This window comes from Oryzias latipes, chromosome 8 (genome assembly GCF_053564925.1).
Source record: "Oryzias latipes strain Hd-rR chromosome 8, Olatipes_Hd-rR_3.1".
In the NCBI taxonomy this organism is placed as follows: domain Eukaryota; kingdom Metazoa; phylum Chordata; class Actinopteri; order Beloniformes; family Adrianichthyidae; genus Oryzias; species Oryzias latipes.
This window is the reverse complement of record NC_136244.1, coordinates 16965862-16979989: the sequence shown is the minus strand read 5'-3', so window position 1 is coordinate 16979989 and position 14128 is coordinate 16965862. Positions and strand designations below refer to the sequence as shown.

The 14128-nt window shown below is 38.4% G+C and overlaps 1 protein-coding gene across 1 annotated transcript in view; it reads left to right on the top strand.

Annotated features, from left to right (window-relative positions):
• rab26 (RAB26, member RAS oncogene family) overlaps positions 1–14128 on the top strand; it is a 39484-nt gene that overhangs the window by 14227 nt on the left and 11129 nt on the right. The window contains exons 3-5 of the mRNA XM_023957543.2: positions 1618–1659; positions 1890–1956; positions 4897–4949. Coding sequence (XP_023813311.1) covers positions 1618–1659; positions 1890–1956; positions 4897–4949 — 162 coding nt within the window. The remainder of the gene's footprint in view (positions 1–1617; positions 1660–1889; positions 1957–4896; positions 4950–14128) is intronic.

Below are 14128 nucleotides of genomic sequence, written 5' to 3'. Positions count from 1 at the left end.
GGAGCTGAATTTGGGTTCTTTCCTTGTGTCTCTCATTGTAAAACTTTTTATGGCAAAATTCAGTGAGGTTCGTTCGATTTGCGTTGCAACAACTAGCTGTCGCAGCACAGTGGTTAGCGCTCTTGCCTCACAGCAAGACGGCCCCCTGTTCATGTCCCAACTGGGGGACCTGAAACAGAACACCAATTCTGTGTGGAGTTTGCATGTTCTCCCCGTGTATGTGTGGATTTTCTCAGGGGACTCGGGCTTTATCCCGCCATCCAAAAACATGCTTCATGGGTTAATTGCTTACTCTAAACTGTCCATAGGTGTGAATGTGAGTCTGCATGGGTGTGTTCATTGTGTCCCCACGACAGACTGGCGACCTGTCCAGGGTGTCCCCTGCCTTCACCCACGAGTGGCCAGAATAGGCTCCGGCAGCCCCATGATCCAGAAAGGGACAAAAACGGGTTTAGAAGATGAATGAATGAATGAATTGGTGTCTAAAAATTAAATGTGTAGCTTCAGTCACAAAATATTTATAGATTTAGTTGTTTTCTTATTAATTAAATCTTAGTGAAATGGATCAGTTGATGTGAAAAATAAATACAGAAGTTGTGTTAATGTCCTTTGAAAATAGTGTAAACATCTGGATTGGATTTATTTGAGAAACTACTTTTTATTTTCTTGAATGAGAATTTGAAATTACATTTTCAAAGCATAGAGAACATGGATAAACAATTAAATGTGTGCGTGTGTGTGTAGCACAATTCGTACACAAAGTAATTCAAGGTGCTCCACAAAACAGAAAAATGCATTAAAATCACAATACATCATAGAAATAATCAAGGTAAAATTTACTTTAAAAGAAAAGAAAAAATTTGAAAATTGATTTAAAAAGGAAGGAAAGGAAAGAAAAGTGCAGATAGGACCTTTCAGTCATATACACACACATTTTCTTGGCTGGTTTCTTTTTTCCCTACTTTGTTTTCTGTGTTCGGCTGCTGAACGACTATGTAAAAATGTATTTGAGTTCTCTTTGAGGGCTTTTGGCCACTTGTAAAACAAAACTCAATTCAAGCATCCCCTGTAACAATGTGTATAATTAAAATCTTGGATGTAAGCACTTGGTCTATTTCAGAAGGGAACCACACTTAATTGTTGGAAAGACTGGCTGCAGATGCCATGTTTTTTGGGGCAGATTGAAACACAACCTTGAAGGATTCTATAATGTGAAGCAGTGACTGTGTAGTCTCAATGGTGTTTTCCCTTTATCAACACTTGTCTCTTGGCTGAAACTGCTGCCACTCGTCTTAGTTTGGTAATGCTGCGATTAAAAAGGTGACTAAAGCGGAGATCAGAGGCAAGTTTCCTTGGGAGGGGCAACTAAGGGAGGTGAGCGGTACAGATCGGGTTAATCCTGCAGATGGAGGAGGAAAGGTTTCATCAAAGGGTCGAGGAGAGGTGGAGGCATGCAATATTGATGGAGAGCAGAAAGGAAAGTGTGGCAGGTCGATGAGAGGAATGAGCTGTTCAGACAGGTGCATGGCCACATATACACATTCCCATCAAGCAGTTGTGCAAATGTTTTTGCAGTTTGGAAAACATGTTTTTTACATTCTTTTAATTTATTTGCAGAATAAAGTTATGAACATTGATGGCGTCAAGGTGAAGCTCCAGGTGAGTATTTGATACAAAAACTCAACATAAAAAAGTGCAACTGCATTTACCTCAAGGGTTTGAGGTAAATGCAGTTATTGAGAGAAATTGATGTAAAAGTGTAATAATAATTATTGATAATAAGAAAAATTAGTTATCACAAACCCTTCTAAATATTCAGTGTTAAGATTTGTAGTGTCATAGTAATCTAACCTTTGTTCAGCTGTAACTTTTTCTCTAATTTCTTGCAGATTTGGGACACAGCTGGACAGGAGCGCTTCCGCAGCGTCACTCATGCCTACTATCGTGATGCACATGGTGAGAAGGTTATACCTGTCCTATTTGTATCACAGGCTTTATCCTTTTATTCTCAAACTCTTATGATGTACTACTGTTCAAACGATCATTGGAGCAGTTCAATCCCTCCAGGTAATCAGCTTAAATAAATAAGGATAATTTAAACATAGTGTGGTTGTTGGAAGTGACAACAGATAACTTGAGATTCTCATTGAAAGCTTTGTTAGGTATGCAGATGAGTCTAAAACAATTAAGCTATAGAGTAATGGCTGTGTTATAAAAATATGCAAAAGACCATTTCATATTTCACACAATGCAAGAAAATTTTGGAAAAAAATGTTCTATAGCAAAAGAAGTACTCCTTAGCCCAGAAACCTGAGTGAAAAATGAACCCAAATTTCACTCAAGGAGCCTGCAGAAATGTGAGGTATGGTGATTTTTGTGTGTTTAACTATTCTGTAACACCCAGAAAGTGCATTACTACCTCATACAAACAGTATCAAAGCTCATAACATTTTACTTATTTTTTGAATATGACACCAGAGCTCGAATGACCTCCACTGTTGTTTTCTCAGAGTCCAGCACCTCCAAGATCTTCCTGTATTTAGAATTCATCATAGATGTTTGGCTTAGACGCCATCAGTAGGTTTGACTTTCTCTACAAAGCAAAATCCCAAGAAATGTTTCGAACAGCTCTTTTAATGTGTAATACAAGGAAATGGGATGTTTCAAATGCAAAAAAGACACCACATGGTTGATTAGCAGAGCACCATTAAAATGCAAGCAAAGTCAGTTTCTCATTGTGCTCTCTGTGGCCTCTGCAGTTACTGAAGGTTTTTCATTTTTAATGTGAACACTTTTGTATGCATGAAGAGCAAAACTAAGATTTGAAGACATTTATAATCCCTATTTTGTTACCTACATAATATCAGCATTTCTGACCTGAACAGAGATTAGTTTGTGTGTGTGTACACCTTTAGTCTGTCATTACAGACTGTAAAGGTTAATAAAGAAAACTCTACATCTCTGTTATTTATTTTTAAGTAAAAGTTCAAATTTGGGAGCACAACTTTCTGCACCCCAAAAAACAGATGTAGTTTGTTTTTAGGGTTTTTGTTTTTCAGCATGCTAGCAAACAAAGTCAGACACCCCATGATCTAGTTAAATGTACAACATCAGAGGGTGCATTTTTGTATTTCCCCATTCCCCTTCGATGCAACAATAGAACAATATTTTTACCATAATTTGTATTGTAAAACATATGAACTCAAAAGTATTGTTATGTCAGAATCTAAGGCAGGGTGTCTGTATTTAATTGCAAACACAATAAAATGTGTAATGCACTAATGCATGTTTACTGAAAATATACCCATTTCTGCAGCTTAGCATTAGAAATATTTTCGTGCAGAGTGATGGTTAAACCCATTTATCACTGCTATTTCATTTTTTGTGGTCCGAGCCAAGGTGCAAGCACAGGTCACATTGGAAGAGCCGATGCAGCGAGATGAGCGTGGGTGGAGGCAGGGACTCAAAACTAGGCAAAATTTTAGAAAATTGAAAGGGCAAAAAAATGTCTTTTTCTATATCGAGTAGATACAAATTTGGTTTTGCATATTGCACACGCTGGATCATTTCAGAAGATTACAGAGGATGATTGGCTAGAGCACTGGGGAACTTTAAAAAGCACTTTTGAAGGTGGTTTTAAATTCAAAAGTATAACTGAAAGTGTCCAGTTATATTTTTCACAAGCTTTGATTTGTGCAGTCCCAGACTGATAGTTGGCGGTCTGCCCAGGACAGCAGGATCTGAACTGCATTTAACATTCTGTGGATGCATTTCTGTTCAATGAAAATGTCACTAGTGCAGCATTTACTTAATTAGCCGGTTTCTTCCATCTTCTTTGGCCATTTCGTCTCAGTGGGGGGAACTGAAGTCAAGCAAACCAAGGAGACCTTGGATGAATGCTCTTCTAAAAAACTTTCTTACTAAGACTTTGCTGAAGGATTTAGATCCTCAAATTAGTCGTGAAAAATGTGGTAGCATTTGTATACTAAATGGTACAAATGAGCAATTTGTTCCTGCTTTTGAAGTTAAAAAATTATTATTTCTTAGTAATACCAAAATGCATCTAATTTAGTTGAGGTCGATAACTGCTGTGCTCTAGTCTTTCATTCGGGAGAACATTTGGCAACAAAACTATGCAGAGTTAAATTGCATTCAGTGCGCTGGACCAAACCAATGTCTCTCTTAAGGAACAGACATGGAATGGCCCAGAGGGATACAAATTTCTCCTCTTTTTTCTCTCAAGTGGTTAACTACGACCCTTGAGACATCCCCCTTAATGGATCAATTGTGTGTTCAAACCCTGTTGCAAATGCAGGGTCTGATTCTAACTGGTTAAACAGATTTGCAATGTGAGCTGCAGTGGTATGTCTGCAGCTGGATACATTTTCTTGCCATATTTTGCATTGTAAAACAAGTTTTTCTTAATTTTCTTTCTTATTTTTAGTTCCTGTGTCTGTTTCCTTTCATAGCAGAAGACCGAAGGACACTCCGTGTCTGAGTCTGTTTTATCAAACTGTATCAAATGTTTTGTATTCTTCCACCTTGAACTATGATTTTTTTTTTTTTATCACCCAGAGTTCAAAGTAATATTCAATTCATCATCCAAAATTCAATTTGCAATTCGCTCATGCAATTTCAAACTCCATTTGGGCAATTTAGAATTCAGTATAAAAATTATGACTGCGTTTATATAAATAAAAAGCAAAATCAAGTGCATTTTTAATTGCATAGGTTTTAAATGAATATGTGGCAGTATGGCAAGTATGTGGCATCAGTGAAAAATAAAACTAAATGTACAGCTTTTGGATCTTTTTTTGTTAATGTATGGTAAAAATAATCAAAACATTTACAAAATCCTGTGTGAGTCATCTTTGTAAACTTTGCTGTTTCTTCCAGCTCTGCTGTTGCTTTACGATGTCACCAACAAATCATCTTTTGACAACATACAGGTTTGTGTTTGTTTTGTCTTTTGTCGTTGAGTTTTTAATACTGACTGACTTGAATGATTTTGTGTTGCATCTGTCAAAGTGGCATTTTGCTCTTAGTGAAGTTCTTTCATCACCTACAGCTGACATGCTATAACTTGCATTTCTTCTGTCAAGATCTTCACTGTTTTCACAAATGCTTTGTGACATCTCAGATAGTAATAAGTGATTAGAAATATCTGCTTCATTCTGCCAAAATACAGAAATTGATTGTGTATTGAAGCTAAAGTGATTCAGTAAAAGGAAAGCGTTTCCCCTTTTATTTATTTTTTATTCATTAAAGTTACTTTCGGTCAAACTGTGGTCTTGAACTCAAGAAAATAACTTGATAACTTTTTAATTTAAAGAAAAAACAGGCATGTCATTGAGGTCCTACTTCAGCACAAAAGAACAACGCTTCAGTCAAAGAAATTAAAGTTCTTCCAGGCAGTTTCATGCCTCTTTGTGAGGTACTTGCAGCCAGAAAGAAAGTTTCTATTGCTCTAATTGACACCGGCCACAAGATTGCTTGGTCAGGCTTGTTAAGAGAGAAAGAGACCATTTGTTATTGGTCCATGCTGGAGATGTATAATGTCTCCCATCTGCTCTGATTGATCACTGAAGCAAGAAAGTTACATCTCAAGTGGCCAAAAAGAAAATTGGGAGTACAGAGTGCAGCGGAGAAAAACATTGATATGCTGCAATGTGGGAATGCAGCAATTTGGAGAATGGTCTTTCTCGGTCTCCATGACGATCTGTTATAACCGCGGAGGTGCTCCTGTATTTTTCACGATTCAGCACATTGTGCTTTAAGCTCAGCCTCAAAGTCTGAAAGCTGTGTTAAAGAAACTGTCCAGCTGCAAAAACAGATGTTAAAAGAAGGTCAACTTGTTCACATCTTTAACACAATCAAGGGGTGATTTTCTTATATTTTTAGCTAAACAAATGGCAAACGCCTGTCTCATGCCTTAATCCTTTCACCTAAATAGTTGCAGATTCTTTTCTTGGTGCTCAACATGGAATAGATGACCCTATTGACTCTGCCTAAATCCCTCCTTTATTTGACACTGCAGTAGCAAGTTTATATGAAATATCCCAGGTAAAATGAGCACCGACGCATTCTATTTAAATTTACCACATCTCTCATTTTTAAGGATGTAGTGCGCATAGGTGAATATGTAGAGCTTCATTTTTTTTCTTCAAAATCTCTGCACATTCACATCAAGCCTTCAATGAAAATATAAAAATACAAAATCTTAAAATGTCAGTGGGTGCATTTAAAATAAATAGGCAAATCTTAGGAATTGCTAAGATGAAAAAAGGCTTTCCAGGTAAATAGAATTTCGCCTTGAAAAAATGTTAGACATTTTTAATTTTTCCCAACTGAATTTTTCTTTCTTTCTCTATTTTCTGTTTTATTGTTCAAACTATCATCTGATCATTTTTTCAAAATGCCCCACATGTTAAGAGCATATTTAAGAATAGATCTGACTATTTTTTTCTGTTTTCTTCAACCCTCCACTATGCTTTCATCAAGTCGGTGTCTGAGGAGAAATCCAGGCTAGAGCTGCAGATGCCTGCTGGCACACCGCTGCCTAATGAGCACTAACTCATGTTAATGAGCACTAATGGCAATGAATGGCACTCTGAGGAACAAACGGATAAATTAAAGAGGAAAATAAATTTTCCTTTTGGCCTTCTTAGACCTGCTGTTTTTATATGTGACTAATTCTCCAGGAAGGACACAGTAAAAAAAGAAAAGCATTGATTTCTTTGTAACAAATTTGCATAGTTTTAGAGAGAAATGTTTAAGCATGACAAGCAAAGTCCAAACAAATAATTTTTGTTCCAACATGTCGCATGGGAAAAATCCTAACTTTAAATACATTTAAAATTCAAGCAGTTTAAAAATTCTTGTTTTATTAAAATATTTGAATATTCAATCAAAACATTGAGAAATAACTTTCATCAATAATATGGTTTGTTCAAGTCAAATAGCTCATTTTTCTAATGTGACAAATGCATCAAACTCTTATAGTCACTTCTAAAAGTCCCTGCTGTTGCTTAAGCATGTCTTTTATTAATGTGATGAATGTCTTGTTTTAAAAACTGCATTAACGCAACTATAAATCTGCAAGTAAGCCTCAGCTGCAGATAATATAAGAAACACAGAATGGGATAGTCTGAAAGTAAAACATTAAGAACGATATTGAGTGAATAGGGAAAAAAATGCATGTGATTTAGCTATGGACATCTTTTAAACTGATGCTAACTAAAAATGCTAAGACCTGGAAAATTTGGGGAAGCAAAAAAAAAAAAAAGAAACCCAAAGTAATTCTCCTAAATGCAAAATCCGCTGAAGTTTAGGCAAAGGTTGTTGGGAAAGAACAAACAGTGCTGCCACAAATGGCAAAAAAGTGTCAAAACCCCTCATGCCTGTTTAGTTTGCAATCATATTATAAAAAAAATGTAAATGCTTTTACCATTCAAGGATATTAAAGTAGAGTCCTGGATTTAACAGTACGTTGCAAATTAGTGACAGTTAAAATGCTTAGATAAATGCACAATTAGATTCTTCTTTCTCTTTCGGCTTTTCCCATCAGGGGTCGCCACAGCGAATCATCCTTTTCCACCTCACTCTATCATGGACATCTTCTACCCTAACATTAGCCAACTTCATGTCCTCTGTTAAGACATCCATGTATCTCCTCTTTGGCCGTCCTCTTGCCCTCCTGCCAGGCAGCTCCATCTCCAACATCCTTCTACCAATATATCCACTATCCCTCCTCTGAACATGTCCAAACCATCTCAGTCTGGCTTCTCTGACTTTGTCGCTAACACAGGCAACATGAGCCGTCCCTCTGATGTACTCGTTCCTTATCCTGTCTAACCTGGTCACTCCTAAGGAGAACCTCAACCTCTTCATCTCCGCTACCTCCATCTCAGCCTCTTGTCTCTGTCTCACTGCTACCATCTCTAACCCATAGAGCAGAGCTGGTCTCACCACTGTCTTGTACACCTTTCCTTTGAGTCTTGCTGGCACTCTTCTGTCACACAACACTCCTGACACTTTCCTCCACCCGCTCCAACCTGCCTGCACTCGCCTCTTCACCTCTTTTCCACACTCCCCATCACACTGAACTGTTGACCCCAAGTACTTAAACTCCTGCACCTTCTCCACATCAGCCCCCTGTAACCTAATGCTTCCACCTTGATCCCTCTCGTTCAGACACATGTATTCTGTCTTACTACGACTGACCTTCATGCCTCTTCTTTCCAGAGCAAACCTCCACCTCTCTAGCTGTTCCTCCACCTGCTCTCTACTCTCACTGCAAATTACAATGTCATCCGCAAACATCATTGTCCAGGGAGATTCCTGTCTTACCTCGTCTGTCAGCCTGTCCATCAGCATAGCAAACAAAAAAGGACTCAAAGCTGATCCTTGGTGTAGTCCCACCTCCACCTTGAACTCCTCTGTCTGACCTACAGCACATCTCACCACCGTCATACTTCTCTCATACATGTCCTGAACTACTCTGACATACTTCTCTGCCACTCCAGACGACCTCATACAGTACCACAGCTACTCCCTCGGCACCCTGTCATACGCCTTCTCTAAATCTACGAACACACAATGCAGCTCCTTCTGACCTTCTCTGTACTTTTCCATCAACATTTTCAAAGCAAAAATGGCATCAGTGGTGCTCTTACGGGGCATGAAACCATACTGCTGCTCACAAATCCCCACCTTCTTCCTAAGCCTGGCTTCCACTACTCTTTCCCACAGCTTCATTGTGTGGCTCATCAACTTTATTCCTCTATAGTTGCTGCAGTTCTGCGTGTCACCCTTGTTCTTAAAGATTGGGACCAGAACGCTTCTCCTCCATTCCTCAGGCATCTTCTCACTCTCTAAAATCCTATTGAACAACCTCGTTAGAAATTCCACTGCTGTCTCTCCTAAGCACTTCCATACCTCCACAGGTAGGTCATCAGGACCAACGGCCTTTCCGCTCTTCATCCTTTTCAGAGCCTTCCTAACCTCATCCTTTCCAATCTCTGCTACTTCCTGCTCCACAACAACCACATCTTCCTCCCTTCTTTCCCTGTCATTTTCCACGTTCATCAGCTCCTCAAAATACTCCTTCCATCTTTTCTGTACACTCTCCTGGGTTGTTAGCACCTTTCCATCTCTGTCCTTAATCACCCTTATCTGTTGCACGTCCTTCCCATCTCTGTCTCTCTGTCTGGCTAGCCTGTACAAGTCCTTCTCTCCTTCCTTTGTGTCTAACCTGTCATATAGCTCATCGTAAGCCTTCTGTTTGGCCTTTGCCACCTCTCTCTTCACTCTACGCTGCGCTTCCTTGTACTCCTGTCTACCTTCCTCAGTCCTTTCTACATCCCACTTCCTTTTAGCCAACCTCTTCCTCTGGACGCATTCCTGTACTTCCTCATTCCACCACCAAGTCTCTTTACCATCTTTCCTCTTTCCAGATGACACACCTAGCACCTTCCTACCTGTTTCCCTGATAGTTTCTGCTGTAGTTTCCCAGTCATCTGGAAGCTCATCCTGACCACCCAGGACCTGCCTCAACTTCTGCCTAAATTTCTCACAAGTTTCTTCATTCTGTAGCTTCCACCACTTGGTCTTCTTTTCTGTTTTCCCTCTCTTCTTCCTCCTGACCTCCAGAGTCATTTTACACACCACCATGCGGTGCTGTCTGGCTACACTCTCTCCTACTACCACTTTGCAGTCATTAACCTCTCTCAAATGACCTCGTCTACATAGGATGTAGTCCACCTGGGTACTCCTACCTCCACTTCTGTATGTCACTCTATGTTCCTCTCTCTTCTGGAAGTAAGTGTTGACTACAGCCATTTCTATCCTCTTTGCAAAGTCCACCACCATCTGTCCCTCCAGATTCCTTTCCTTCACACCAAACCTGCCCATCACCTCCTCATCACCTCTATTGCCCTCACCAACATGCCCATTAAAGTCTGCTCCAATAACAACTCTCTCTCCTCTGGGGAAACTCTCTATGACCTCATCCAGCTCACTCCAGAATCTCTCCTTCACTTCTAACTCACAGCCAACCTGTGGCGCATACCCACTGACTACATTCACCATCACCCCTTCAATTTCTAACTTTAGGCTCATCATCCTGTCTGAGACTCTTTTCACCTCTAGAACCCTGTTTACAAACTCCCCCTTCAGGATCACTCCTACCCCGTTTCTCTTCCTATCAACACCATGATAGAACAGTTTGTATCCTCCTCCAATACTACGTGCCTTGCTGCCCTTCCACCTTGTCTCCTGCACACACAGTACATCTACCTTCCTTCTCTCCATCATGTCTGCCAGCTCTCTGCCTTTCCCTGTCATTGTGCCAACGTTAAGAGTCCCTATTCTCAAACCTATGTTCCTGCCTTTTCCCTTCTCTCTCTGGCCACGGACCCTTCTGCCTCCCCTCTTTCTTCGACCAACAGTAGTCAAATTTCCACCGACACCCTGTAGGTTAACAGCATCTGTGGCGGTCGTTGTTAACCCGGGCCTCGACCGATCCGGTATGTCTAAAGTGTTGTGGATGATTCGCATGGTTATTTTGGCAATTTTTACGCCGGATGCCCTTCCTGACGCAACCCTCTCTATTTATCCGGACTTGGGACCGGCACAGAGGCAACTGGCTTGCAACCCCTGTGGCTAGATTATTAGAATCTAATTGTGCAATATTAAATGCACAATTAGATTAATGTTGTTTTTAAATGTTAATGACAAAAAAGGACCAAATGACTATTTAATATCTCAAAATTAAGGTGAGTAAAAGTGCAGCCAGACAGTAGCTGAATAGTTTGAATGCTAGTAACTAGTTCAGTGAATGTTCAAGCACTTTTTTAATGAATTTAAACAAATTTTCATTTTTATTTAATATATTATGATATATCACTTTTCATATGATATGAAATTTCATGGGATATGAAAGTGCAAGAAGGAATTTCCTGAAGGAGATGGTGTTTAAGAATACTGAAGCCTTTACTTGTCAAACCAAAAGGACAGTTATAAATGAGTCATAGGTTTGATATTATATATCAATAACAAATGGAAAAAAAGCTACTTTAAATGGGAAGAAAAAAACACAATAGTTTTAGAAAATAAGTAAAAGGAGAAGGACATGAAGTAAACTAGGTTGGTGATACTGAAAAACTAAAATACAAATGGAAATGCAGCTGTGCTAATTGAAAACTAAAACAAGATGTGAAGAATTAACAGGGGACCAGAGGCAGTAAAAGTACCACATCCAGAAAACCCCAAGAAAAAGTGTTAAATTAATATAAAGAATGAACAAAAAACACTTAATGCTTTATGGTTAATAAATCAGGGTCTAAGGTGAAACTTTTTTAGCATGTTCTTTCAGTTTTTACATTTTCCTTTGAGCGCCATGCAAGTCATGATTCTGAACAATGGGATTATAAAATACAGAATAACTACAGGTCAACAGTGCAATAATGTCTAAACTCCAAATGAAATGTTAATAGCCTGTTTTTTGTTTTTTTTTTAACGACTCAAGCATAGATTTCTGTTTTTTCAAATCAACCTATGCTAATAAAAAGCGCAGTGGGAAGAAAAGGTCACACAGCCTCTGGTTTTATGTGTTCATGGTGGTACTCTGAAATTAACCTGTTCTACATTGTGATTTTCTTTTTTTACTTAGACAATGAACTGCATAAGTGTGTATCACACAACAAGAAAACTTGTGTTAATGTGGAGAGATTTACATTTTCTGTTTATAAAAAAAAATGTTTGTAGCCCAGAGGTGGGACCTTGATTATTGATTTTTGTGTGAGGTAGTGCTTGAAGCACAAGATTGAAGATGAATCCTTCATCTTCTTGTTTCCACTCCTCTCCAAAGCATGCGATACCTTTAAATGAATTGGGTTTCTGTCTACCCCATAGCTGCAAGGTAAATGTCATGGTACCACATCAGCAGATGGCGATGGGAGAACCTGTCAGTAAATAATGCAGTGATATAAAGTCAAGTAGCAGTCATTTATAATCAGAGGATACTCTGGCATTTGAGATGTGACTCATTCCAGATTGACAACATTCTGGAAAGAGAATCATTTCACGCCATCAAATTCTGTACAAGTTAGTAAAGGTCTGTTGCATGAAAGATGATGGGTAATTAAGTTACCTTATATAATTAAATCACGAGTGGAACATGATGGTGTCAACGCACTAACTGTTATCAATTCTTTAAAATCAGATAAAAGATGGAAAACTGATTTTAAAAAGTATGTTTGAAAAAATATCAAAAGATGAACACAAAAGATCACATGATCCCTAAAACAGCAAAAAAACCTGAAGCCTTAGTGGAAAACCTCTGAAGAGCTGTTCACTTAAAATGGTATAAAAACCCTGAAAAGTCTTATCTTAAAGTCACTGTTCTGTGTAATTTAACTATTAGAAAAAAGGTTCTCAGGAGCTCTGTCTTTTATTAGAGTGAGGAACAGATTGATTGTTTTTGACATTTGAAAATTTTCAAACAAAAAGAAAAACCTTATTTTATAATCATTGTGTGGCTTTTAGAAGTATCACTTTTCTTCCCGCCACTGAATTTGTTTTCTAGATATCCGGACAACAGCTCTGTGGAAAAACTAGAATTTCTTCAAGGTTCAGTTTTTGTTCTTAAAGAGTCGAGCTTTGCAGCTCCGCTGTGGGCAGAATAAAAAACAATGGAAAAGCTGTAATAATGAGAAGAAATGGCAAAATACAATTCTACATACAAGGCCAGCAAGGCAGTTGGGATTTGTCATTTTTTTTAAAAAGAGATGGTCAAATAGTATTTTAGTGAACTGAATTGTGCTGCGTGGCAGTTAGGGTTCCAGTTAGTGCTTTAAGTTCCGGAGCTCAGTGAACGCACCAGGCGGAAGTGCCTGCGTTCTAGGGTTCAGTTATTGACTGAAAGTGGGAAATGTATATAAAATTACGAATACACAAAATCACTGGATTATTACTATCTGAAATACCTTTTCGGATTCTGAATGGGACTTGGATAAAACAGCAGAATCATAGTTAAAAACCAAAAGATGATTGGAGTTGCACTTGAACAATATCATAAATATTTTGGATTAAACAAAATGTTTTTAAATGGCCGTCAGATTAAAATTGCATCCTTTTTTAATCAGCCTCCAGTGGTCATTTATGGAACTACAATATTGTTTCTGATTGGCCTTCAAATTTTAAATGAATGTGGAGTAGTTCCACTGCTAACCCTAACCTCAACTGAAGTTAGTTTGCTTACTACTTTGAAGTCTTTCCTCAGCCCTCCACCCTCACTATGACCCTGCACTCTAACCCCAACCCAACTGGATTATTTCATAGTTGTTCCATTAAAAAGAAATGACTTTACAAAATGTGCTTTTCCCAGATCAACACTGAATATTGCTTCACATTCCCTATCCTGATCAACAAGTACAGTAGCATAGAATTGCCTCAGATTCCGCAGGCGTGTGCATTTAAGTGACCTGAAATTGAAGCTGTTTTTTGTTGAACAGCAATTTCAGCATGATGGGCCATTTCTTGGTGCATTTTGTTTGTATTTGACTTTTTCTCATCTGTCACAATGCTAACCTTTTTCGCACCCCTACAACTTTCCCTGTAGCCCAAGTGTTACTGAGACACATTGAAATGAATCTTCATCTTCTAGAGCTAATATTAAAAAGGACTAAAGGAAGCAGTTATTATACATATTATTGCTATTATATTATTAGTATACACATTTTGCACAATATTGTGCATGAAATCTTTTGCCAAAAGTAAAAATTTCTGGAGAAATGTAATAAATTTACATTTTTGTGGCAGATAGGAAAAAAAATGAAAAGGGAACAAAGGTAAAGTCAATGTTTAGCCACGCGTAGAAGAGCTTTACTCTCTCGTGTTTACATTCGCTCTGGCTGCAGTATTTTACGTCATTCAGTCATCTGGCATGTGTCATATCAATGTTTGCAGACAGGCAGATGCTTCAGCTGTTCTTCTGCAAACAAAGAACCTTTTCTTTTCCCTGACAGACCAGGAATATCAAAACGGATAAAAACTGGAACGTTTTATGTGCTGATAATCAAAAAAATACTGTAAAGAAGTTTAAAATAACTCATATTTTTTTGTAAGT